The sequence below is a fragment of the Spinacia oleracea genome, chromosome 3 (genome assembly GCF_020520425.1).
Source record: "Spinacia oleracea cultivar Varoflay chromosome 3, BTI_SOV_V1, whole genome shotgun sequence".
Lineage (NCBI taxonomy): Eukaryota > Viridiplantae > Streptophyta > Magnoliopsida > Caryophyllales > Amaranthaceae > Spinacia > Spinacia oleracea.
In genome coordinates this window covers 35869831-35897785 of record NC_079489.1, presented here as the reverse complement: position 1 = coordinate 35897785, position 27955 = coordinate 35869831, and the positions used below count along the sequence as shown (strand labels likewise).

The 27955-nt window shown below is 37.5% G+C and overlaps 2 protein-coding genes and 2 long non-coding RNA genes across 13 annotated transcripts in view; 2 read left to right on the top strand and 2 right to left on the bottom strand.

Annotated features, from left to right (window-relative positions):
• Positions 1–9016: 9016 nt before the first annotated feature.
• LOC110787003 (uncharacterized) lies at positions 9017–14301 on the top strand. Its single transcript, XR_008930328.1, has 6 exons — positions 9017–9218; positions 9748–10180; positions 10308–10409; positions 10789–10868; positions 11089–11171; positions 14069–14301. It is a non-coding gene; the product is annotated as an uncharacterized lncRNA (long non-coding RNA).
• On the bottom strand, positions 10239–17882 carry LOC110787004 (uncharacterized). 2 transcript variants are annotated; one of them, XR_008930329.1, is made up of 5 exons: positions 17816–17882; positions 17626–17724; positions 16583–16750; positions 15419–16418; positions 10239–10923 (listed from the first exon to the last, which is right to left on the bottom strand). It is a non-coding gene; the product is annotated as an uncharacterized lncRNA (long non-coding RNA). The 2 variants fall into 2 exon arrangements; XR_002532992.2 differs by lacking the exon at positions 10239–10923 and having other exon boundaries at positions 15307–16418.
• An 805-nt stretch (positions 17883–18687) lies between these two features.
• Positions 18688–22393, bottom strand: LOC110787005 (uncharacterized). Of its 9 annotated transcripts, XM_056840148.1 has the most exons (6): positions 21962–22393; positions 21378–21409; positions 21149–21277; positions 20161–20223; positions 19033–19119; positions 18688–18854 (listed from the first exon to the last, which is right to left on the bottom strand). In XM_056840148.1, the coding sequence occupies exons 1-4, from the start codon at positions 22180–22182 to the stop codon at positions 20216–20218; spliced, it is 390 nt and encodes a 129-aa protein (XP_056696126.1). In that variant the 5' UTR covers positions 22183–22393; the 3' UTR covers positions 18688–18854; positions 19033–19119; positions 20161–20215. The 9 variants fall into 9 exon arrangements, 5 of the variants coding, with proteins under 5 accessions (XP_056696126.1, XP_056696125.1, XP_056696128.1 ...); XR_008930325.1 differs by having other exon boundaries at positions 20514–21409; XM_056840147.1 differs by having other exon boundaries at positions 19033–20223.
• Positions 22394–22680: 287 nt separating this feature from the next.
• LOC130469629 (sphingosine-1-phosphate lyase-like) overlaps positions 22681–27955 on the top strand; it is a 52032-nt gene continuing 46757 nt past the window's right edge. The window contains exons 1-7 of the mRNA XM_056839026.1: positions 22681–22759; positions 22830–22844; positions 23659–23771; positions 24589–24641; positions 24738–24790; positions 25296–25566; positions 25674–25815. Of these exons, the coding sequence (XP_056695004.1) occupies positions 22681–22759; positions 22830–22844; positions 23659–23771; positions 24589–24641; positions 24738–24790; positions 25296–25566; positions 25674–25815 (726 nt within the window). The remainder of the gene's footprint in view (positions 22760–22829; positions 22845–23658; positions 23772–24588; positions 24642–24737; positions 24791–25295; positions 25567–25673; positions 25816–27955) is intronic.

Genomic DNA, 27955 nt, shown 5'->3' with positions numbered 1-27955 from the left:
ATCAAGGGAGAGGTACTTGCTCCCCATGGTTTGCTGTAGGACCATTTTTTCAATCCTCTTCTCGTTATCGAGGTCATTTTTGGCTTGTGCAGCCGCTAAAGCTTCGTTTTCCATTTTCAGTTGGCCCATGAGTTGGGTCATTTGGGCCATCTGGTCTCGCAATTCTTCGATGGACATGTTTGAGGGTGCGAATCGAGGTTGGGGAAGCGGAGATCCTTGAAATGAGGGATGACGGACGGAGCTTGGAGTCACTAAACCTGGTGTTGGCGATGTATCTTCGAGACGCACTAACCTTTGATTTCCCGATCGGCACCAAGTGGCAGGACCAGTCCTATGCATAAGATAAGCTAAAGTTTAGGCCCCAAAGTTTCAAGCACTACTTAGTCTAGACTTTGACTCTCTCTATTGGTCTCTTCGCTCTTTCTTTTGTTGGTACACTTTTGGTTCTTTCTTTTGGTCATTCTTTGGATTTTCGAAACACTTGCCCATTGTGACATTCATAGTTATTGGCATGTTCGGTTTTGGTGCCGAGCATTGTCGTCGTAGGAGGCCCTACAATGACTCGAAGAGTTATTTATATATTTTTTAGTCGCTTTAAGAATCGAGTGCTTTTCATACGCCCTTGCAGCAATTTTTTTTTTTACGAATGGTTTTTTTTTTGCTACATATTTTTTGCGCGGGCACTGAGGCTGCTATGCCTGACCAAAAGTCCAGGCAGCAACTTCAGCGCCCAGCGTAGGGCGTGAGAAATTATGGCGCCCAGCCAAGGGCGTTGAAAATGCGTCCCTGACTGGTTCTCGTTTTCTGTTTACGTCTACTTTTTGTTTATGCGACTTTGATTTAGCGTGCTTGCCTAATAACGTCCTTACGCGTTGTGCAGCGTTTGTGGGATTCGTTACAGGCCATCCCGAATGTCGCTTATTTTCGTGGCGATCGTTCGGGTTTGCGGAACACGTGTTTCGGTATAACTCTTTGGCCAATTGGTTTATGAATGTTTGGGCAATTTTTTAAGGTCGTTGGTTTTCTAACATTGTTTGTCACACACAATCACATATTTCGCTACACATAACTAACATTACATCATGAGGCAATAATAATACATCATGTAGTTTATGATAGGCTTCTATGGGTAGTATTTGCGCCTGGCTTGGTACCGCTTCTATCGCAGATCCAACACATGCCCCGGTCGAGGTAGTGCCTTCAACAGACGAATTTCGCCCAAGAGGCCAATCACGATGTAAGCCAAGGGGGCATGCACCAATGAGAGGGACCTAATGGGCGAGCGATTGGGTTTGGGACGGGTGTACTACTAGCGAAAGTGCCGAGTGGACAACATTCAAAGCGTATGAACCCCCCGGTTGGCGATGGGTATCCTTAGTCCCAACTCCCGAGATGAGACATCCAAGGGAGCCAAGATTCGTTATGCGGTTCTGTCAGTTCACATTAATATGCTGATTTTCAGGTCGTCCCAACTTGATGGGGAAATAAACGCAGGGTAGGATTGTTTCACCCTTCGGCTATTTTGATTACCTACAAGCACGAGTATTTCCTTCACTATCCCCAGCGGAGTCGCCACTGTGAGGGGGTCGAAAAATCACGAGGCTAATGCGTGACCTTGTCCCTCGTGGGTGTGACGTTTCTTTTTTGTCAAATCAAGTGTAATTGGATTTCCTGTGAGTTTACACCCAATTGACTAGTAATATAGGAGTCGCCATTCAGTTTTTAACGACAATGAGAAAAACTGACAAAACCCGGTTATCGTGACATAAAGGGAGTGCAATTATGTTTGACCACGACGGCCGTAGGTTCCCTTGTGATCCCTGGTGTGGGGATCTCTCAACATACACCCGCAAGGTAGAGATTGAGGGTTCGGGGGACTGTAACTACCGAGAGGAGTACTCGCTCTTCGATAACTCCAGAGGCAGGATATCCTTACTAGCTCAGCATAAATAATTGAAGGGACATGCGTTAACTATTAAACTAATCTGAGTTGATTTTAACAATATGCAACATATAGTACTAGATCGAACGCGATTATCTGATTTAGATTGTTTTAAGGGACCTAGCATGATAATCCAATTTCCCAACATATTATCTTTATTAGGCGTGATAGAACAATCAGATTTAATTAGTTTAACAGTTCATAAAAGGGCGAGGAAAGCAATTAAACCATGGAAAAGGGACACATTACGACGCACCATTGAGAGGTGCGTCACGGTTCTTAGAAAACTAACCACTTTGACTTTTCTATTTCTCCTTTTATTTAACGAATCTCAAATTATAGGACAGGATACGTTCTGTTCGATGTTTGGATCGATTGCGACAGAACGCGTGATCAGTTTTGCAGCGTGAGGCTTAGGATTAGGGGTTTAGAGTCAATACTCAAAATAATAATTGTGTGTTGTGTGTTTCACGTCGAACTTAGGGCCCTATTTATAGAAAAGAGTTTGTGGAAAGATAGAATTGTAGAACTCTAATCCACGAGGAATTAGGAAAGAACACGTCCCAGGTAATTTCAGCGCCCAGGGCTGGGCGCCGAAGATTTCGGCGCCCAGAGCCAGACGTTGAAAATAGGGTCTGGGCCGTTTCTTTGTCAGATTAGGATTCTTAGAATCCGGAGTGTATGAGACTTTAATCGAGTCTTTTAGTGCGTATTAATTTTATGATGGAATGCATCTGGGCCCGTTACGAACTTTAGGCTCGTTAGGATTTTAATTAATACGTAACTCTTATTTTCGAATCGTATTAGGAATAGGATTCTCTCGCAATTTCTATCTCATTTAGGATTTATGTTGGAGTGCAACACCTAATTCTGACAGGTTTCTATCTTTTATGACTTTCCACTTTTAACAACTACCCATTACGGCAGTTACTATTTTTAGCAAGTTTCCATAAATAGCAGGTTTCTATAAATAGCAGGTTTCGGGTGAAATGAAAAGGGGATTTGAGATTCGTTATTTTATAGGAGATGCGTTGTCAAGTGGAGATTTATGTTCTCATCATCGAACCTTCCCTTTCGGGAATGGGGACAAAAGTAGGTGTCTACAGATTTAACCAAAACATCTAATTTCAATAGAATTAGGAAAACACGATAAGCAAGCAATCCTAACCGGCCTTGGCCGTGTAGCACGCAGCCTCGCAACGCGCAACCCACGAGTGGGCGTTGCAGCTTGGCTCGGCCCATGCGCACTGGGCGTGGGAGAAAGCAGCACGCGGCCCATCTTGTTGGGCGTTGTTGCTCGGCCCATGCTCGCTGATCCGCGCGCGGGCTTGCTTGGCGCTGGGCCTGGCGCTTGCGCTGGGCATTGCGTCTCGTAAGCTCGTTCGTCGATCGTTCGTACATCGCGCTTCCGATTCGTTTTTCGATTCCGAAATTCATTTCCGATTCGAACGAATATTTACGTTTCCGTTAATATTTCCGATTCCGGAAATAATTTCCATTTCTGACAATATTTCCGATTACGGTAATATTTCCGTTTCCGGCAATATTTCCGATTCCGGTAATATTTATATTTCCGACAATATTTTCCGATACGAACCATGTTTCCGTTTCCGGCAACATCTTCGACTTGGATAATATCTATATTTCTGTTATGATCCATATTTCCGTTTCCGGCAATATCATCATTTTCGGAGTATTCTATATTTTTCCTTTTGACATTTCAGCTCCCACTGGAATCGAGATCCGTCATTTCCGAATGTTCATAAATAGAGTATTTAATGAATAATATATACACTTAAATACTTGATCCGTTCACGTACTATTTGTGTGACCCTACGGGTTCAGTCAAGAGTTAGCTGTAGATTAATATTATTAATTCCACTTGAACTGAAGCGGCCTCTAGCTAGGCATTCACCTCACTTGATCTCACTGAATTATTAACTTGTTTAATAATTAATACTGAACCGCATTTATTAGACTTAGCATTGAATGCATACTTGGACCAAGGGCAGTATTTCCTTCAATTTGTGGAGTTCTTGCAAACATGTTTCTTCTTGTGGAGCTCGTTATTCTTTGATAATTGTGGATGATTATTCACGTGCTGTGTGGATATATTTGTTGATTGATAAAACAGAAGAATTTCAAATGTTCATGTCTTTTGTCGCTATGGTTGAAAGGCAATTTTCTCAAACGATTAAAGTTGTTCAAAGTGATAACGGTACTGAATTCAAATGCATGTTTGATTATTTTAATGTCACCGGAATCTTGTTTCAAACCTCATGCGTGGGTACCCCGCAACAAAATGGGAGGGTTGAGAGGAAACACAAACATATCTTAAATGTCGGGAGGGCATTGAGATTTCAAGCAAACTTGCCTATATATTTTTGGGGTGAATGTGTCCTTGCTGCTACGCATTTAATAAATCGTACTCCGTCCCCTTTGTTAAATAATAAAACCCCATTTGAGATTCTTTTTGACAAACCTCCCTCATTTGATGCCATTCGTACCTTCGGGTGCTTGTCCTTTGCCCATAATAAAAAAAACCAACGGAGATAAGTTTGCCAGTCGTAGCAGAAAATGTGTGTTTGTTGGATATCTATTTGGGCAAAAGGGGTGGAAATTATTTGATCTTGATACAAAAGAATTCTTTGTTTCCCGTGATGTAATTTTTTTTTTTGAAGAGGTGTTTCCATTCCAAAGCTCTGATGATTTGAATATTGTGACGGAGAATATTTTTGATACTAATATTGCAATACATAATGATTTCGCTGATTACATATTTGATGAGGATGAAGTCACTATTATTGCTCCAACTCCAATGGCCCAACCAGTTGATCCAACCCATACTTCCTTACCAATTACTCCTTAAGAAAATGATACAAGCCACAACCTAGTCACTGAACCCGTCCAAACGGACCATCTAATTGATGTTGCTACACTTGGGTCAGAAAATCCAAGCCCACATGTTTCTCCTATTAGCACAGACCAAGTCGCCTCTCAGGCCGAAAACTTGTGTCGTGGTGTAAAGTTCCCGTCAGTTAAATTGAGGGATTTTGTGACACATACAATTTTTGCTGAAAGTCCGTCTCCCTCCACTCCGTCTCCATATCACTCCTGAAGTACTCCTTACCCCTTAACACACTACCTTAATTGTGACAATTTTTCTGTAAATTATCAAAGATTGCTTGCAGCTATTATTTCTTGTAAGGATCCAAAATCCTTTAAGGAGGCTATGAAGGATGATGGTTGGAGGAAATCCATGAAGGAGGAAATTCAAGCCTTTGAGGATAATGGGACGTGGACCTTAGAACCTCTTCCTCTAGGTAAACGTGCTTTGGGAAGTCAGTGGGTATACCGGACCAAATATTTTTTAAGCGGTGACATTGAACGACTTAAGTCGCGATTGGTTGTTTTGGGAAACCATCAACAACAAGGAATTGCTTATAATGAAACATTTGCTCATGTTGCAAAAATCACTACCGTTCGTGCTTTTCTTGCTATTGCATCCTCCAAAAATTGGGAGTTTCATCAAATGGAAGTGCACAATGCCTTCTTGCATGGTGATCTTGAAGAGGAAGTTTATATGAAGCTTCCACCTGGATTTGATAGTCCATATTCAAATTTGGTATGTCGACTGGGCGTGTTACTGTGGTGGTGCTCCTCCATTATAATTTGGATTATTAACAGCCATCATTGCCGTTTCAACGTGCCCATCTTGCTTGGATCGTCTGAGTTCCTCTAACAATAATTGTGAGCGAGCACCGCTAAAACTCGGGAGTGGTTTAGCTTGTTGAATCATGGTTGCAATGGTGTCGTACTCGCCTTTTGTTAAACCTGAAATCAATTTCAAAACCATCTTTTCTTCGGAAATAGGGTTATCAACATTAGATAATTGGTTAGAAATAAATTTAATTTTTTTTTTGCTAAGCAAGAGAGAATATATTAATTGAGCAAAACATTACAACTTAGGCTAAACCAAGTGATACAAACCAACTAGGTTGGACTCTATCAACAAGGACTTAGCAACTCACAGCTATACAAGGCACACAAACAAAACGAACAAGGCACAAAGCCCATTACAAGGTTATAAACCAATCATAATCTCTCTTGCTCACAGCTTTTGGCAAAACTACTTGAATTCTGCCCTTAACCAATTGCTTCAAGCTACTCACAGTGTGACTAATAGTGGGGATTTGATTATCCCAGAAGCTTGCATTCCTGCTCTTCCAAATCAGGTACACAGCAGTACCAATAGCAGCAAAAATAACTTGTTTTCTTAACTTAGAAACTCTGCTATGACCAATCTTCCTTACCAACTGATGCAAGGTACCAGCCATAGGAACACCCAACCACTGCTGCATTGTCTGCATAATCTGATAGCTGAACTGACACTGAAAGAAAAGATGGTTGTGATCTTCATCCAGTAACCCACAAATCAAGCATAGAGCAGATTGACTAATCCCAATTCTAGCTAATTTAGCTGTAGTCTGTAGCCTACATTGAGCAGCTAACCAACAGATGAATCTGTGCTTAGGGGTGAGCAATCTATTCCAAGCTAATCTATCCCAATGCAAATAAATAAATTTAATTTGATTGCAATATTCTGTCATATTAGCAAATTGATCAAGTTTGACATTGGTGAGTTGTTCCTCCAAGTAGACTGCCCGGTTAATTTTGTTATGATGGAATATCTCCTCTAACCGTTTCCATAGTTCAAGAGCGGTGGCGCCGTGTTTCATGATGGTGTGAGAAAGGTCTCTAGATACGGTGTCGTATATCCACTGCTTGACAATCGCATCTAGCCTCTTCCATGTTGATGTGTCAATGTCAGTGGGTCGAGGGAGATTGTCATCAATGTGATCAATGATGTTATAAGCGCATACGTGGATTTGGAAGTATTCGACCCATGTTGCGTATTGACCGTCTTCTTGATTAAGCACCATTGGTATAGCATGTTTGATATTGCTGACCGAGAAGGCGGGATGGAACGTGTTTGGAGGAGGAGGACGAGTGACCTCACCATGTAGTTTGGAGACAACATAGCTGGGGGTTTCTGTTTCCACCATATTTGCGTGGGCAGCAAGAGAGATTAAGGCAAAGAAAAGAAGAGGCAGGAAAGAAAGAAAAGAAAAGAAAAAGAAGTTTCTTTATGGCTGTGATACATTTAGAATAGTGTAATTCTCCCTTTCCAGGGAGGTTCTCATTAATGAAACATACATAGTAGTACAATCCTAAATTTATGAGGAAGTACAATCCTAAGAGAACTCTAATTAACATATAATATGTCTTTACATAATATAGGAGATAATATTTACATATTATCTATCAGAAACAACTAATTTTTTTCCTTTACTGTATAAGTTTGTGAACTTTTCAATTTTCTACTAAAGTTTTTATTTTCATTTTCTTGAGTAGGTATTTTTTTACAAAATTTTATGCTCGATTGATGTTATGGAGCATCTTATTTTTTATTTCTTAGTTGCCTTTTGGGGAGTCTGTAGTTGAATTTGAGTAAAATATATGAAGTTTCTGATTTTTATTTTAGACTAGTTGTTGGACCGTGCGCTAGCGCGCACGGTCCCCCACGATATAGAAATTTATCTTGTAAAAATGTTAGGTAAAACACACACACTTACAATTTTATGGTAAGTTCAAGGAAGATGGTAAATGCTAGAATTAAGGTGAGATTTACATAGAAGTAGACAATACGAATCTATAAATACAGTTATAATGTAGGTGTCATTAATAGGTCAAACACACAATAACAAATCAGAAAACATACGCGTATTTCCTAGAAACATCCAATTACAATAACAACGTTAGTATATATAACAATAACAATTTCTTGCTAGCAATGAAACATAACTAAAGTTTGCTAGCAAAACGCATACACATAGCCATTAAACACACAACCACTTTACATGGAGCTTGGCAATGAACATGATGGATAAAAGTAGGAAGAAAATGTGGATGTCATCCTCCAAGACCACTTCCTTGAGTCACCATTGCAAGATATTGCACTTGGAGAGATATGTCGTTGGTCCAACCTCCATCAAACGATGATTGGTGCGTAGAAGCTCATGCACGGGCTCAAATTCTTTTGCATCAGCATGTAATAAAAGGTGATAAGTATATAGTACCCAGAATAACATGAACATATTAAGAAAATATTCGTTGCAGCTTGCCACCACTTTGTTTAATGACTCAATCTCTATTAATTCTAGTTTGATTAGGATACATGTTCCCATTATGAGATTTCCATGTTGAAAAAAAGCAACAGAGGTAAAGCTCCTCAGTTAATTTGGGACATAGTTGTTTCTCTAACTTGGCGCAAAGTTCTTCTGGACATATTAGTTTGAGACAGTTGTTTCCATAACTTGAGTCAAAAAAAAAATTCTAACTTATCTCTCGAATTCCATCTATGTAACCAGCATTCAAAAAGGATGTACCTCTGTGTTTTATCAGGCTATGTTTGCTTCGGAGAAAAACATATTTTTAATTTTATTTTTCAACAAATGTATTTTACAGAAATCTTTTTTCAAACTTCATTTTCCTTTGTTTGGTTTCTTATTTATAAATATTATAAAGGACACAAAGGAAAGGAGCAAGAAAGGAGAAATAAGAGTCAAGTATTGTACATGAAAGTATCGCATTCCTTACCAAATTATGGAAACTTGGAAACTCTTAAAACATCCAAAATAAAAACTATATAAAACTTAAGTTATTTTTTTTACCACTTAACAGACAAAAAATATGATTTTTTTCCAAGAATAGTGTACCTGCTGGTACGGATCAGTAATTATTACTGATTTAGATCAGGAATAGTTATCTATTGGTGCGCATCAGTAGTGGATAGAAATGAAAACTTTTGAAATGACGAGTCCCCACCTGAAATCGCAGCTTCTAACCCACAAGAAACATGACATGATATAGGTAAAAATGTAAAACTAAATAGAAATATACTAGTGGAAAAAACTCTATAGGTGGCCACTTAAAGGTTGCCCTTGTTTAAACAAAGGAAACCTTTGACAAAAAAAAGAAAAAAAAAAGAAAAAGAAACATTTTCATTTTCTCTCCAAACGTTTAAGCGCAACTCTTGGACATTTTCATTGCTAAACCTATGCCAGCGCCAGCTTCTCTTGTTCCCTGTACTACAACATCTCCCCAAAGCCACACACCACTCTCACGTACACTCACCCACCGGCGCCCCTCTTCACCGCCGTCGTCTCTGCTCTGCTCTCGCATAACATCCCGCTGGAGGATGAGATATTCGAAGGTCAGTTCTCCGTTTCTTTTTTCTCAGTTTCTGTATTGTCCTGTTCATTTCGTTTTCATTTGGATCAATTAGCTCTTTTTGTTGGATTATTGGGTTATTTTGCGTATTTGTTTGATCCCTTCAATTTATGTTTTTGTTAATTACAGATTTTAATTGTTGATTTTGGAGAATGTTAGGTTAATGGGGGATGAAACTGTGGGAAAATGTTGAGTGACAATTGCGAGCTAGGGATTTCAATTGCTGTTGCAGTAAATTAGTCAAGCAATCCCCCTAATTTAGGTTTTCGCTTAGGGTCTTTCTAATTGACAGATTAATTGGATTGAGGACTTGAATTTTAGTTTGCACGAAGTATTATGATTGTTGTCTTCAGAACTTTGAAGAAAAATGTACATGTTCATTTTTGGTTTGATTTTTGGTTTGATTCAGTGTGTATCTGATGTTGATATTGCTTCTGTGCTGCTGTCTTGCTATGGTATGTTGATATTGCTTCTGTGCTTCTGTGCTGCTGTCTTGCTATGGTATGTTGCAGGCTGGTATGGTGCTTCTGTGCTGCTGTCTTGCTACGGCTGTTGCTGCTGCTGCTACTCTGCTGTCTTGCTACGGCTGCTGTGATGCTACGTCTGCTACGGCTGCTGCTACTCTGCTGCTACTCTGTTGTCATGCTACGGCTATGCTGCTACGGCTGCTGCTGCTGCTGCTGATACTCTGCTGCTACTCTGCTGCTGGCATATCTGTTTTATCCTTCATTCTTATCTACCTTTCTCTGAGTGTATATGCTTGACTTATTATTGTGTTTTCTATTTCTGCATGATCTTACACCAATTGAAATTGCGGCTAGGGAAGATAATCTTGCAATTGTAGACACCCTCTTTGACTTTACTGCTCCTATTCCTCATATTTTGACCTGGGACGACTTTCATGGAATATACGACTATATCAACTCTCAGGAAGCAAAAGATCAGGTTATTATTATGCAACCTATATTGTACCATTTTATATATTCTCAAAACCAAAAAAAAAAAATTTACTTATGTTAGTTTTTGGGGTTGCATTTGATGGTTTATTGTTACCATGTTCCATAACTTACAGCGGGAACTCCAAGCTGAAATAAAATTCTTAGAAGCAAAAGAAAATGGAGCACAAGCCACCAGAATAAATGATTATATGACTGCAGTTTACTGGTATACAGAGGTAAAAAAATTAAAACTGAACTATAACTTGGCCTTCAATTATGCTGCAATCTGAGTATTGTTAGTATGCTGCAATCTTTTTGATGCTGTAATCTGACTATTACATACACATTTGGTACCAGATTGGGGAACTTTCCCTTGTGCCAAATTGCACAAGACTTAAGTAGTAACAGCTGCTGAATCAGGGTTTGTAGGGTAGCCATGTTTTCTTTATATTTGTTTTGGAGTTGAATGAAGATTTTAGTGCAAATGGTTGTGTACACATTTTTTTCCATACTTGATGGTTTTATAGTTTCTAAGCGGAAGGTATTTAGTTGCTACTATCTGCCGTTTTGCCAAATGTCTTTGCTGTGGGATTGATTTTCATTTTTTCTTTCCAGGTTTGGTTCAGGACAAGCAATTTGTGAAATTACTTGTACTGAACCGTCCCAAGCAATTGAATGCACTCTCCCGCTATATGGTACTCCTCTCCATCCCTTTTGATTCTTTATGTTTGGTACCTCCATTATGACAATCTGCCATCAAAAGAAAAGAGAAAAAGGAGAATTGCTAGTAACAAAAAACGAATTATTAAATGCTTCTATTAATAGGTTTTGGTGTGGCTAATCACTTGTTCGATTGTACTTGAACCTTCTCCTAGCAAAGTGAACTTGTGCAAAATTCTTGTTTTTTCCTTTTAGATAGATCTATATAATACCATGGTTGAGAAGGAGGGTACAGATGGTGAAGCAGAGGCTCTGAAGGCCTGTAAGATCTGGAAAAGGTACATAAAATAGTATATTTATGATGTATTATTAGGCTAGAAATTAGTTTAAAAAAACTATTCGCCTATAATTGGCATGAACCGTCAAAAATGTCATTTTTGGCCAAATATGACCTATCGTAATTGCCATGAAATCTGTCACTTAGTTTCTCTTATAATTTTCATATGTTCTTCATTTTTCTTTGCGCTATCGGAATATTATTGATATCGGAATGCTTCTCATGTGACTTTTATGCGTTAATGTGTGTTGCAAGATACAACTAATGTTAATAACTCATTTGTAGCTCTAAAAATGAGCAAAGCAAAAATAATATCGCAATGAGAAAGTTGACAATGGACCAAAGGCCTGTCACAACTGATCAGTTTCTGATCTGCACAGTTGCAGATCAGCAGTAACAGATCAGCTGCTGAACAGATAAGAAACTGATCAGTTCAGCTGCTGATCTGCTGCTGCTGCTGATCTGCAGCTGAACTGATCAGTTTCTGATCTGTTCAGCAGCTGATCTGCTGCTGCTGATCTGCAACTGAACATATCAGAAACTGATCAGTTCAGCTGCTGATCTGCTGCTGCTGATCTGCAGCTGCTGATCTGCAGCTGAACTGATCAGTTTCTGATCTGTTCAGCAGCTGATCCGCTGCTGCTGATCTGCAACTGAACAGATCATAAACTGATCAGTTCAGCTGCTGATCTGCTGCTGCTGATCTGCAGCTGAACTGATCAGTTTCTGATCTGTTCAGCAGCTGATCTGCTGCTGCTGATCTGCAACTGAACAGATCAGAAACTGATCAGTTCAGCTGTTGATCTGTTGCTGCTGATCTGCAGCTGAACTGATCAGTTTCTGATCTGTTCAAATATTAGATGTTATATTGTTGTCTTTTTATGAAAAGGCTCGGGAATATATGCTCGGGACTATACATGTTAACTATTCGCCTATAATTGGCATGAACCGTCAAAAATGTCATTTTGGGACAAATATGACCTATATCGTCCCAAATGGGCTTATGTGTGCATAAAGAACTTGAAATGAATCTTAGTAAACTCTAACTAAGCATATGAAACATAAAAAAGATTTAGAAAGTGTCATTAGGTTCATTTGTTGGTAGTTGGGATCGAAAATTCCATTTTTGGCTATAAATGACCTATATCGACCTAAATTACCATAGGCGTGCATAACGAACTTGAAATGAGTCTAATAAATATATAAATAATCATATGAATCATGAAAAACATTTAGAATATGGAAATAGGTTAGTTTGTTGGTAGTTGGGATCGAAAATGCCATTTTGGGCCATAAATGACCTATATTGACCCAAATGACCCATAGGCGTGGATAACGAACAAGAAATGAGTCTTATAATCATATAACTAATCATATGAATCATGAAAACGTTTAGAATATGGAAATAGGTTCGTTTGTTGGTAATTGGGATCGAAAATGCCATTTTTGGCCATAAATGACCTATATCGACCCAAATGACCCTTAGGCGTGAATAATGAACTTGAAATGAGTCTTATAATCATATAACTAATCATATAAATCATGAAAAAGGTTTAGAATGTGGATATAAGTTCGTTTGTTGGTAGTTGAGATCGAAAATGCCATTTTTGGCCATAAATGACCTATATCGACCCAAATGACCCTTAGGTGTGCATAACGAACTTGAAATGAGTCTTATAAGTATATGACTAATCATATAAATCATGAAAAATGTTTAGAATATGGAAATAGGTTCGTTTGTTGGTAGTTGGGTTCAAAAATGCCATTTTTGGCCGTAAATGAACTATATCGACCCAAATGATCTATAGGCGTGCATAACGAACTTAAAATGAGTCTTATAAACATATAACTAATCATATGAATCATGAAAAACGTTTAGAATATGGAAATAGGTTTGTTGGTAGTTGGGATTGAAAATGTCATTTTTGACCATAAATGACCTATATCGACCCAAATGACCCTTAGGCGTGCATAACGAACTTGAAATGAGTCTTATAATCATATAACTAATCATATAAATCATGAAAAGGTTTAGAATGTGGATATAAGTTCGTTTGTTGGTAGTTGGGATCGAAAATGCCATTTTTGGCCATAAATGACTTATATCGACCCAAATGACCCTTAGACGTGCATAATGAACTTGAAATGAGTCTTATAATCATATAACTAATCATATAATTCATGAAAAAGCTTTAGAATGTGGATATAAGTTTGTTTGTTAGTAGTTGGGATCGAAAATGCCATTTTTGGCCATAAATGACTTATATCGACCCAAATGACCCTTAGGCGTGCATAATGAATTTGAAATGAGTCTTATAATCATATAACTAATCATATAAATCATGAAAAAGGTTTAGAATGTGGATATAAGTTCGTTTGTTGGTAGTTGGGATCGAAAATGACATTTTTTGCCATAAATGGCCTATATCGACCCAAATGACCCTTAGGCTTGCATAACGAACTTCAAATGAGTTTCATAAACATATAACTAATCATATGAATCATGAAAAAGGGTTAGAATGTGGAAATAGTTTGTTTGTTGGTAGTTGGGATCGAAAATGCCATTTTTGGCCATAAATGACCTATATCGACCCAAATGACCCATAAGCGTGCATAACGAACTTGAAATGAGTCTTATAAACATATAACTAATCATATAAATCATGGAAAAGATTTAAAAAGTGTACTTAGGTTCATTTTTTGATATTTGGGATCGAAAATGCCATTTTTGGCCAATTATGATCTATATCGAGTTAAGTGAGCCTTAGATGTGCATAAAGAACTTGAAATGAATCTTAGTACACTCAGAAAGTTGTTTTCGTGACCAATATAATTTCTGTTTTCGCATATGAAACTTAATTTAATTTATTGGTTTGCTTGTACGTTGTTCTTTTAAAGGTTTTCACAACTCCAAGGGAGGGGCCCTTCACCAAAGAGGAGTTGGATGAAGTTCGAGACAAGTGGGCTACTTACTTCAACGATTGTGAATTACCCTCAGTGTAATAATTAGAGCAAGCTTGTAGTTATTCGTGACTCTTACATTATTTTGTTATTTATCGATTTAATTAATTCCATTTGAATTAATTCGGAAATATTATTGGAAATTTGAAATTTATATCATTTTTGAGGAATGTCAAGATGATGTTTGGTGAAACAGTATTCTATAAATTATAATGCAGAATTTTATATTGCAAAATATCAGGAATTATATTGCAGATTTTTTTTTTTTTTTTAAAAAAAAAAACTCAAAAGTTGCCCTTGTTTGCAACAAGAGCAACTTATGTGCAGCTTATAAGTTGCCCTTGTTTCAAACAAGAGCAACTTATGTGAAGCTTATAAGTTGCCCTTGTATGCGACAAGGGCAACTTATAAGTTTCACATAAGTTTCCCTTGTTGCAAATAAGGGCAACTTATAAGATTATAAGTTGCCCTTGTTAAGGGCAACCTTTGATAATTTCACAAAAGTGACCCCCCCATATGTTGCCCTTGCAATTGGCAACCTATAAGCCTATTTTAAGGGCAACCTATAAGGTTTTTTTCCTCTAGTGATAATTAGAAACCAATAAGCCTTATGTACCATGATTTTGATGAATTGGGATTGTTTGATCATGTATTAAAGTTAATACACGGAGAGTAGGAGCATGTGATCATGCCCTCTTATGCAATGCACATATGCAACTCCCAAGATTCAAATTCACAGTGGTGGAAAATAAACCATTACATTGTTTTGATGCTAGACGTTTTAGCTGTTTCATTTGCTGACTTGCTGCTAAATGATAGATAATGTTTTTGGGTCATTGATTTAGAAAAAGAAACATTGTCTACATTTCTCATTGGAATCCCATGAAAAGGTATCAACAATCCAACCTTCTAACCTATTACAACCTAGTTAACATGCTTGGAAAAACTTAATTGCATTTAATAAGGATTAATATTCATAGGACAAAGAAACTAAGCCAAGTATATTAACCCTTAATCTTTGTTCAAAAGGCTAAAAATCCAAAATAAAAATAAAATTGAGGGATTTGATTCCAAAGAGAGCACAACCTTACCGACTGCCTTAGGATTATGCTTGCATCAAATTCAAGATGATATTTTTTTTCCAGATATTTACCAATTCAAAGCTTCAGGCACACTTTGAAAAGACTTGCTAAGAATATCAATATGAAAGTTCAGCAAATGTTTTTTGTCTCTTTCCAAGGATTAAAAAATTCAGTAAATTTTGACAGAGTACAATAGTAAACTAACCTGATGTTTATCCAAATCTTCCTTTGAGATTGGTGAAAGCAAAAATTCAGCTTTAGATTTGAAGTATGAAAGCTGAATTATAGCTCCAGATATCAAGGCTGAAACCTGAAATTCTAACTTCCTACACTTGGCAGCTAACTCAGAACTCAGAAGACCTTGCCCTCTCCTTTTCCACCTTATGCTCCAAGGAACCAACCAACTTTGACAAGTACGACTTTAAGTTGTGCCTCTTCTCCTTGTTTCTTTGCATCTGTCATCTGAAGCTCTTGATTAACAATATCATGCTTCTTCTTTCTTTTTATTTGTCATGTGAAGTTCTTGATTGACATCATCCTTTGAGCCTGCCGTTGGAGCTAATTGACTTCACCAGGTGTCAGCATCATGTTTCATTTTCAAAAGCTCATTGACATTTTACACTTAACACTACACTCTGCAGACAACTGTCTCCTTTTCGACTGCCTTCTCCAAAAGTCCAATCTTAGCAAGCAGTGATTTGGTCTCAGCATTTACATGTTTAAAATGTTATTTTGTTGCTTCTTGCTCACCTGCCTCCTTCAAGTCTTTCGTAGGTGCAAAAACTGATTTTTCATTGGGGGAGTTCATGTTTCATTATAGCAAGCTCATCTTCCAAAGCCCGACACTTTGCTGAAGACTATGCGTACAATGCCCTCTCCTTGAAGTCTCACTCTCTAGAGAACCCCTGATTCCAGTCAGTAGTGTTTCTCGCTCGTCCTCAATTGGTTTATGCATAGATTCTGCCTCTTCCCTTCTTAATGGCTCGACTCATAGTCAGATTACCTTTATCCCGTGACTTATTAGAAACGGCTTCTTGAATATTCTCATCTTGCTCCTCTCACAAGTCGCAACTGCCTCGAACACCCTTGAGTGCCCCATCATGATGAACTATCCTATCCTCAACTCCTCAAGTGAAATTTTTTTCTTTGTTGCAGTATCAAGCTGCTGATTTAAAGTGACTACCTCTTATCAGCCTTTTCCCAACCTGTAATTCAATAAGTCAAAAATCAGCTGGTTACGACGGTTGGAGAAAAGTTTCCTGTAAGGAATTGATAAAACCTCTCCAAGCAGAAAGGTCTAGGCACAATAATGAGCCACAAGAAGCTAACATGACTGCACAACATTATGGAGGAAAGCAACACATTTCACCTGTAACGTATATTCTGCAACTTTGCTGCTTTACCAATTCCTCCTTTGAACTGATAGTTGAAACATCAGCATATAGTTTCTAGTCAGAATTCTCACACCTGGCATCTTCATCAGCAAGTGCAACTTTTGAGGAGACTTCTGGTGATTCCGTATTTGGGTTGGAGATGCCTTTAATAATGTGGAAAGCTTCATTAGACTCGCATAAATTACACATTCAATTGAATGTAACCAAAAAAACTTGCTTTAGGTACTCCTTCAGTAACAAAGCACATGTGAATTATAATTTATACTCTACACTAAACCTACACCCAAAATCACCAATCTAATCAGGTCCACCCACCATGGTGTGCTTGGCTACATATGAGAACAAAACATGAGAAACTGGTATGCAAATATCAGCATTAGCACAATAAACAAGATAGGATTTATGGATGGAAGAGAGGAAGCATGATCTAGAGACGAATGAGTAAAGGTCAAGGTTAGGTTAGTGTTAGGAAGAATAATTTTAGAGATGAACGAGTAAAGGTGAAGAGAAACTCTATGCTTTTAGATGTGTCAGGACTAATTAACCTATTATTTGGTTGTTAAATGAGAAGCTAATGTACCCACCTGTATATATAATGAAATTTGGATATGGAGGCATGAGTACATAGAGTATGTGGCCTCTTGCTATAATGTATACTCTTCTACACACAACTATTAATGCTTTGTACTGTTTACATTCCACCATTTATAACCAAATTGCCTTGATATCCAACGAAACCTTAATTATTGAACTATAAAAATAGTATGGATGACCAACGTAGAGGTTGCAATGGTTTTTTTGCCATCCCGGATTGACTAACCTACGTAGGATTCGAACCCACATCTTTGCGCATTTGCATAATGCTCTACCAATTGAACTAGTAGGTTAGGTTAGCAGCCTAGCTGGGGAAAGGCTCGCTACATGAAAGCTAGCACCAAAAGACCAAACCTAAAGTTCCTACCATATACTGTATTGAAAGAGAAAAACGCAGGACAAAAATAAAAGCTACTTCTATTACCTTTTTAGTGCATTTCATATAGATTGTAGACTAAGCCTTGAATTTTCAACTTGTAGCAGACAACTCAGGACCTCAGCAACATAGAACAAATGTAAAACCCTTCATTGCAAAGACACCATCATCGTTTATGCAGAACGAAAGAAAAGTCTAAGGAAGTTATTTGAGTGAAGCAGAGGTAGAGACAACGTACTGCATATGCACCTGACTGCGGCAGACTCATATCTAACGTAATATTTGATCAACTATTCAAGATCCTGTTCAACAGATATCAAAAGAAAAACATAGTCATTGCATAAAGAAAACCAGCCAGTTCATCTTCCACAAGAAAAACAATCTATTACGATTTACGAACTATAAAAATAAAATCTATTGTTTAAGGGCTAGCAATTTAGATCGCAAAATCTATAAGTTCCAATATCATACTCTAAAATTTCAAATTATATCATAATAGTTTTTTTGTAACAAAAAGATCGGCAAGAATTCAACATGAACGGATAAATCAAGCATAACCAGCACAATGATACATTGTAAACTACAAAGCTTCAAATCGACTCAACATATAATTTGTATATTACAAATAATTTGTTTTCAAGTATTTTATTTATTCGCGAGAACACATTCGTTACAAAAGGTAATATATCTGTCTACCTTGATTTATTTTATTCACACAAATTAAGATGGTTGTAAAGCTAATATGAGAAACCCATAAAGAATCAGAACCAAACGAAACAGGAAGGAAACAAAAAATCTTAGCACTTGATTCATCCTAGCTAGGTTCAAATCATATCTTAAGGTTCAAATGGAGTACCATCCATATTCTCCCCAGTCCCCAATCCCTCCCACCCCCTCCCCCTCTTTCACTCCCTCTACCCTCCTCTCTCTAACTTTTATCTTGAACTATGTCGTACTCTTTACCCCTCTCTAGAACCCCCTATATCCTTTTTTTAAACAGAAGTTGGGAATGTATGTATTGGTATAATTATTGTTAATCACAAAAATTATGTACAAGGGGATGCAGAGTTGCAAGAAATACCAAGAAGATCATAAATGTGCATGCTTGCCTGAAAAATGTTCAGCACTGCTCCAATTGTAGCAGTAGCACGAGGAATATGCCTTTTATGCATGACAAGCAACTTCAGAACATATTTCCTTATCTCCATAAAGTCATTCTGTAGCAGTAGCTCTCATGCTACTGGCTCGCATGTTAGATTTCCGGTATATTGTTCCCTCTGACAAAACAAAAAAATCGATGCAGCTAGATTATTCTGTTGTAATTTCAATTCTCTTTAAACAATTCAATGAGCCAAAAAGAAAAACACTGTAAGCCCAGTAACATTATATATATATAAAAAAAAGAACAACTTAACCAATAAAATCTGAAAAAATTAAATGTAGAAAATAACATACCCAAAAACAGCTTGGCGGGTACTGCCAGGAAACATGCAGTTGCAGCTCTAACCAGGAACATCAGAAAGCTAATATAAAAGAGGCTGTCTAGATGAGGTTGAGACAAACGCTAAGCGCACGAAATATTTGTAAATGAAAACTAAAAACAGAAAATCACTACAGAGGCAAGAGGCTAATCTGAACAGAACACATAAATGTACGTTGCATTCCCTATAGCCATAGAGAAATCAGTTTAATCTAGGACGACCAATACCCAATAGGAAATGGAACTTTTATAGGACCATCCGACGATGAGCTACTAATATACATTTAGTTAACCTTGATAATGCATCAGTCGTATGACCAACTTGGAGATCTTCCTCGTAGGCAAAGGAATGTCAATAGGAACACGAGCTACTAATAAACATTTAGTTAACCTTGATAATGCATCACTCGTATGACCACCTTGGTGAATCTTCCTTTACAGTCGTTTATGTTATATGTAACAACAAAGGGACCGACCTTTAGGAGGCGAAAACAAACTCCAAAGGCAGAGAGCATAACAAAAGCTAAACCGAAGACAGGAACAATTACGTCAACATACACCTAAATGGCTACTGCATTCCAAAATATCTTTAAAAAGCAGGAAGCAAATAAAAAAACCCAAACACGACACACAAGAGAGACGAATGAGAAAAAGGAGACCCTGGTAAAACTCGGTACAATGCTCAATAGTCAAGAACACAAGACCAGATAACCACCACGAAAACAACAATTAGATTAACCTACGACACTCAGCACATAACCTGCAGAGGCATGGATTGACACCTAACTCAAGCATATGCTGTAGAAAGCAGGAATAAAAACAACATTATAGCATGTATTGTCCATATAAAGGGGCCATTAGTATGATCCAATAAGGAACGGGAGATCATATGCATAGGCATTATGTCCGGGAAGATCAGATTAGTGGTAGATTTTAGAAAGTCAGTTAGATTTTAGATTCAGAAAATCAGTTAGATTTTCAGTACTTTTCCCTGGGCTATTTTACCCTGATCGCTTGTGATCCACATGATGTTTACAGAGAAGAAGAGAAATATATCAGACCAAGATATCACATCATAAAAGAAAAAAATATGTAATGCTCACCGATTTCCTTCTTGGATAACTGTCATTTGCACGGTGCCGCATCAAATGGACATTACTATATATCTAGAAATAACAATACAGAATATGTGAGGCAATCTGATTCATTAAGAGGCAGTAACAAAAGGGTAATATAGTTGATCTAACAATCATATAGCTCAATAAAGTAAAGTGTAACAAAAATATACATGTTAAAGCCATATTTTTAACCAAATCACCACGTGCTTGCTTTTGACTAAGTTAAATTCCAACTAATTATAACATCCACAATTTCAAACATTATAGAAATTAATACAATCAACAATCAAACATCAGGATAATTCAATCAATTTAACAAATAAAAAATCAACAATTACCTTAGCAAATCCCTGACCTGATCTCTTCTTTCGAGGATGTCAACAAATTCACCGGACAGGCAATATAAGAAAACATCATGATCAATTTAATTTAAGCAAGTACATTTTCACAAATAAAATAAAGACAACAGTACAAAATCCCCCAAAATTGAACTATTAACAGCGCAAATTTGTAAGGAAACCCCTTTCCGGTAGCACAATATCCACAATATCTAGGGTCAACAAAATTAACATCAAGTTCCAGTACCATAGATATCATCAGCTCGGAAAAACTCTTACAAAATAAGACTCGACTGAATCCCACCACCATCCAACCAATCAACCACAATCCAATGGACTGAACTTGAGGTACAGTTAGCAAATGACTCATGCAAAAACAACCCAAAAATAGAAAATTGAAAAGGGGTTTTCTAGGGCAATAACAACAATGCCCACAAGGTATTCGACAAAAGTAATGCCCAATTCACTACCCCATAAAACAATTCAACCTCTACCCATATCTCACCAATCCTCATCCAATTGCAATAACAACAAAAACCCTCTTGAATTAGCAACTAAATTCAACCAAACCACACAAAAATCAATACAAACTCACAACATTCATAATTAACAAAGAAGAGGGAGAAGAGATAAACCTGCACCAATGAGAAGAGTGATCTTTCCCAGAGCCATGTCTGGTACAAAACCCCACCGAAAACCCTCCAAATAAACTAACTCCCAATACTGGGAACAAAAAATATAGCTACTTTCTTCCTTTCTTTCCCCTTTTACCAAAAATAAATAAAAACCCAAATCGAAATTAAAAAATATTTTAGAGGAAGACAGAGGAAGGAGGAGATTCGAAAGGAGACTGTACGGGCATACCATCCTGTTCCTCTTCCTGCCACCTCCTCCGCCTGTTTCAGAGAATTTACAAGAAATTTATACCAAAAATGTTGAGAAACAATCATAAATGAGCATTTTTAAAAAAAAAACCACACAAACAAACAAATCCTGTAATAATAACACAATAAAGGTAATGGAAACAGGGATCACTGAAAGAATAGAAAAAGGCAAAACTTGAAATTAAGCTTAAAACGGGAAGATAACATAATCTCATTTAAACCTTATTAGGCCTAATCACAATTACTTTAATTAAATAACATAATTATTGTCAAGCTGAAGAACACAGTCAAGAACACTAACTGGGAAAACATTGAAAATAAAGAGGATTGCCCAATTTGCAGAATACAAACACAATAAAAAACACCAAAAGAGCATTGGTCAATTTGAAGAGCACAATTACAAATACAATCAAGAAAACAAATCGAATAATTCGGGGGATAAGGACTGATATCAGGAATCAAAACAAAGACTTTGGCAACATTGAAGAACAATAAACAAGCAAGCATAAATCAAAACAGGATAATAAGGGCTGATACCAAATTAACGGGAAAAAAGGCACTCACCGAGCAACCGGAGACGGGCGAATCCAAAGAACAGGACCCCTTATTGCAAGCAGGCGAATCCAAAGAACAGGACCCCATATTTGAATCAGGTTCCCTATAATATCTTCGATGTTTATAAGCAAATGAACGCCCACCGCAAGTGGGTCTTGCTTTACAAGCATCAAAGGTATTATTGAAAACCTTGCAACGGAGATGACGAACGGCAGTTGACAAAAAGACATGGGAGATAAGAGGAGAGGGGCAAGGGTTAAGGATCCATAGAAACAGAAGCACCGCCGAGAGTGGGCGAAGAAACCAAAGAAGTTTGAATGAGGAAGAAGGGTGAAGGAATCGGAGGAAAGAGGAAAGAGGAAAGAGGAGCGTGGCAAAAAGGGATGAGATCATGTATAAGGACGTGGCAGTATCTGGAGGGGGAGAGATTGCGCTGCTTGTGATTGTGGTGTTTAGCTCCAAAGTTTGATTTTCGTGTATAATATGAATATCGTCATATTGAGGTGCTGAATTCAAGATGGCAGTGGTCATAATCCTGGTGTTATATTCTGAAGTTGATTATGGCGTTGTTTTATGTAGTTATATTCTACTAGGCTTCTGGATATACAGTATATGTGTTTTACAATTTACAGTTTCCATGTTTAAGGATTAAGGTCGGAATTTAGTGGAATTAAGAAGTTTATGATCCAGAATTCCAGAATGTGTAAATACTTTCAGAACGCTGTTAGATGTATAAATTTAAGCAGATGAGTATAGAAGTTGCCACTCTCTCTGACTGTAAATTTTGGTGGTACATAATTGCAAAGCGTAAGAACTAAGAACTGTACTCCAGTGAGTTAGAACTGTTGTTATTTACTGATGTGGTCAATTTTTGTAGAGTTTTTTAGCTCAGGTGGGTGGGTTGTTAAGTCATGAAGAGAAAATAATACTATTCGTACATATTGTTTTGGTTTGTATTATATTTGTGGGACCCCTGTATCATTTATGTTGGATAAAATGATTACCTAGAAGCTAGAACGGTTAAGATGCTGATTTTCCGATTTAATGATGTATCAATCATAAATATTGGAATGATGAACTTTGGATTGCTTCATGTGAAAGCACCACGGAAGTGCGGAATCATCTATGTTGGGATTGGTGTAGAAATTTGCAAATATATCTTCAATTCTAAACCTATAATATGGATTAAGACTTCCGTTCAAGAAAGAAATTATAATAATAGTCTCATCGAGGCAATGATAATTGGAATTTGGCAACGTGGCTATTAAGGAAGATGTTTAAGGTTCTTTTAGAGTAGGTGTCATATTGTGAATTCTAGACCCATAATATGGGTTCTTCCATTCAAGAAAGAAATTCTTATGGAAGTCTAATTGAGGCAGTATTGGTTTTTCCAAATATATCTTGAATTCTAGATCCTTAAGGATTAAGACTTCCATCAAGAAATAAATTCTGATGGACCCTAAAATGTTGTTTAGCTATTGTTTAATGATCTCTTGGGATACCTGCTTATTTTTGTTTATAACGTTACAAATATTTTTACGTTTGTAAGGTTTGATACATGTGGCAAGGAAAGCTCTAAAAATTGCACATTCTCACCTTTTACTTGGCTTAATATACCAGAGATTGGGTCGGCCTCAAAAAGTTGCTTTAGTATCTATTTTTTTGGTTTTAACTAAACACACGTGGATTTGTTTACTAATTTGTAGAGCTGTCTTTCAGGCAGTGCTTGAATATGAGAAGGCAGCAGAGGTTTCTCTGTTCTGATGAGGAGATTGACAGGCCAGAGTTGTTATCATTGGTCCAACTACATAATGCACAGGTTCATGTTCTAATTTTTTTTACCCTGTTTCACTTCTTCGAATTCAGCTATTCACGGAGATTTGGTACCCAATAGCTTAGCTTTATCTTCTGGGAAGCTACTTTGTTCATTAATTATTGGTAGATCCAGTCAAAGGATGGGAGGATACAATTTAAAACTCACGGACCTGGAAAATACAAACAAGAGTACGTAGGATATAAATGCGTAATAGAAGAAGAGGGGGGGGGGGGGGGGAGCCAGGAGAGAGAATTTTATATTTGATAGATTCACATTTATTCATGTCATGATAATCATAGCTGGTAACTGGTGAAAAAAATCTTAATGAGACCATCTTTCAATAATGAAACTAGGGAGGATGAGAAGGTGTACTTTCTCCATCCAGAACTTGAATTTCTTGCTTCAGTCGATGAAAATAAATATTTGAGACTTGAATATCTGAAATCAAGACGAAGAGGAACCTCGCGGGATTCGAATATATAATATATGTCACCTAAACAACTAATTTAAGGAGAGAGTTCATGGAGCATCTTCTAAGCCTACTTTCACTTCTTTTACCTCAGGCATTTAATTTGTTTTCATGTTCTGGTGATTAAGGGCTAAATCGGAGTTGAATTACCATTATTGTTGCCATATTACATTAAATCATTTGGTTCTTTTATGGCTAATCGTTGAAGAAAAAGTTGTCTCAAGACAACGTTTGCTACCCTGCAGTACAATTTAACTGGTGTGTTGTAACATGATTTTGTGTATTGTATGTCAAAAAGACTTATTTTGAGGGAATAGGCTAAATTGGATTTGTTGTCCCACAACTTTATAGTTTCAGTACATTGTAACTCTTACTCAGAAATGGTTTACTGATTTGTTGTTTTGGTATGTTATTTCATCTATTTCCTACTAGAATCTAGCTAAGCTTCAACTGGTTGGCTCAGTAGAAGTTTACAGTTTCTATATGGGTTTTCTTTGAAGCAAAGATGTGTTAAGACTTTCATCTTTAGTTATTCTGCTGTTGAATATAGCTGGTAGACTGGACCTTGAATTGTTTTGAGTGTATTTCTTCCAAAGATGTTGTTTTGAATGAAGGGGCTGATTTATTTAAAATAAACTCGCCTGTTGTAGTAGAAAATCTGAAAATATGCACATTTCTTTCATTAAAATGTAATTATATAGAGCATGTTTATCTTTCATCCATGCTGCCGGAACTTGCAAGTATTCTGTTCAAATATCTTTCATTACATATTTTACAAAGCTATATTTCCAAGTATTTACATTGAATACTAAGCTATATTTGTGAGTGAATAATAACTTTATCCAGTTAGACACTATTGTTTGATTCCTACGATGCATCTAATGCTCTACTCGTATGAGTTAACCCAAATTAGAATTGAGAATTCCTATTCTTACAGCTTTATGTCAGTTCTAATGTGGTGCTACCCACAGATCTTGTTCCATTTGTGCATGCACTGCTGCATTTGCACAATTGCTGATCTGTATCATAAGCTGCGATTTGTTTTCTTTCCATTTTAGGTCCTTGTGGATATATGTTTGGTCTAATATGGTCAATCTCTGCCAGGTTTGCACATACCAACCCGTTACATTTGGATGTTTTCCAAAGTGTCGTTCATTATGAGGCAGAAGTAGTTGCAATGACAGCTGCACTACTTGGAAGTAAGGAAAAGGCTTCTGGAGGTCAAGTATGTGGAAGCATGACTTCAGGAGGCACCGAGAGTATACTATTGGTTGTCAAATCTTCACGCGATTATATGAGAACCAAGAAGGGAATAAAAAAACCAGAAATGTATGTGTGTATGGCATTTCTTTTGACTTCAAATTTCATAGGGATTTTCTTGGCCTTTCTAATAACTAACCGAAAGTTCCCTTTCTTCTTTTTTCTGCTAAGTGTAGGATTATCCCTGTATCTGCCCACTCAGCATATGACAAAGCTTCCCAGTATTTCAACATTAAACTTTGGCGTCTTCTTGTGATTAGTGAACTTCAGGCTGATGTGAAAGCTAATATGCGATATATTAACAAAAATACCATCATGGTAAGGGTCAATTAGTATAGATAGTTTCTTTCAACAACTGTAATATTCATATTCTAATTCTGCTGAATATCTGCAAGTCTTTTGATTGCCCAGCTCTTGTTAAGCTGCATGTGAAACTTCGAGAAACATATTTATGCATTAACTTGAAAGTACACGTTTTTCCTTCTAGATTGTTGGATCTTATTAGGTTATGATACATATGAATAAACATAAATCATGCGGAAAAACCATAAAGCCAGGAAACATATTATTTACACATAATCATTTAGCATAATTCAGATGCATACACTTTGTAGCGTGCCCTCCCTAGCTGCGCCCGAACCGAACAAGAACAAGTCTTTAGGACTCCAAGTGTCGTCCCTCCGTAGATAGTCCACAACACGTCCGGATCCGCCTTAAGATTGACCAACTAGAATCGCCCTTAAGGTACTATATATTTTCGGCTAATAGGGCAAGAATATGGCTGATTTTTCTACTTAAAAATCTTAGCTTTTTATTGTTTGAATACTTGAAATTATGTCTCATAAATTGTGACCCTAGGCACCTATTTATAGAGTTATGGAAAAGGACTTGGAATCCTATTAGGATACCAATTTGTTTAATTAGAATCTTATTAAAACTCTATTAAACAAATTCTATCTTTATTAGGATTAGGATTTAATCATAGAACAAATTCCATTAGCTTTAGGATTTGTATTGAAACACAAACGTTGCACGAGCACGAGCATCGCACAAACCCGCGCAGGCCTTGCGGCCCACACGAGCTGGCGCTGCTCGCAGCCCACGAGCATCAGCCCGCGCGCGCGCACCATGCCTTGCTGGGCCTGGCGAGGTTTGGCAGCGTGTGTTTGGGCGCTTGGCTTGCTGGGCGTAGGCCTGGCTTTGTGCTGGGCCTTCGTCTAGCAAGTCTCGTCCGATGCTAATTCGTACGACGCGCTTCCGATTAAATTCCCGATTCCGGAATTCATTTCCGATACGAACAATATTTAATATTTCCGTTTCCGGAATTATTTTCCGATTCCGATAATATTTCCGATTCTGACAATATTTCCGTTTCCGGTAATATTTCCGATTCCGGCAATATTTCCATTTCCGATAATATTTTCCGATACGTACCATGTTTCCGTTTCCGGCAACATCTACGACTTGGATAATATTTATATTTCCGATACGATCCATGTTTCCGTTTCCGGCAACATCATCGTTTTCGGAGTATTCATTTCTTGCCTTTGACGATCTCAGCTCCCACTGAAACCAAGATCCGTCGATTCCGAATATCCATAGATGGAGTATTTAATTCCATTAAATACTTGATCCGTTTACGTACTATTTGTGTGACCCTACGGGTTCAGTCAAGAGTAAGCTGTGGATTAATATCATTAATTCCACTTGAACTGAAGCGGCCTCTAGCTAGGCATTCAGCTCACTTGATCTCACTGAATTTATTAACTTGTTAATTAATACTGAACCGCATTTATTAGACTTAACATTAAATGCATACTTGGACCAAGGGAATTATTTCCTTCAGTCTCCCACTTGTCCTTAGGGACAAGTGTGCATTTCCTAATTCCTTTGTCGCTCGATGCTTGCTCTTGAACATAAGGTAAGAGTTTTCATCCTTATTACGTCCAGTGGTGTTTCTTGGTTTCAGAGTTCAACTGATCAAATAAACAGATAATCATAGCCTATGATTCATCCGAGCACGGCCATGAATTTTACAGTTTCTAGCTCTCCGAGTGGCCTTGTACAACTTTCAGCATCTCATCCCGATTTATGGGAGGACAATCCCAATCTTGCGATCTTGAGATTAGACTTCGTTTGATAGGTGATTACCTGAGCGTTGCCTTTATAGCCTCCTTTTACGGTGCGGCGGTTGGTCAACGTCAAAGTAAGCAGTTCTCAAACAAGTAATCTAAAATCACTCATGTATTGAGGATTTAGTGTCTAATAATTTTAATGAAATTTACTTATGACAGATTTTCATCTCTTACAGTAAAGTTTCATAGGTCTGTCCGATACTAGTCTTCCCAAAGTAAGTATCTATGCAAATGATTATGACATTGCCATGTCCACATAGTTCAAGAAACAAAACTACTGTCATCTTGTATTCTAGTCGTCTAACGTTTTCAATGCGTCCATA

Bases quoted from the DNA above. Each gene is read 5' to 3' on its own strand.
- LOC110787005 (XM_056840146.1), bottom strand. From the start codon at position 22,345: ATGATCTCATCCCTTTTTGCCACGCTCCTCTTTCCTCTTTCCTCTTTC. The intron at 20,224-21,961 runs GTGAGTGCCTTT...TGTTATTTCTAG, and splicing joins CGCCCGTCTCCGGTTGCTCG to ATATATAGTAATGTCCATTT. The intron at 19,120-20,160 runs GTGAGCATTACA...AACCTCATCTAG, and splicing joins GTTATCCAAGAAGGAAATCG to ACAGCCTCTTTTATATTAGC.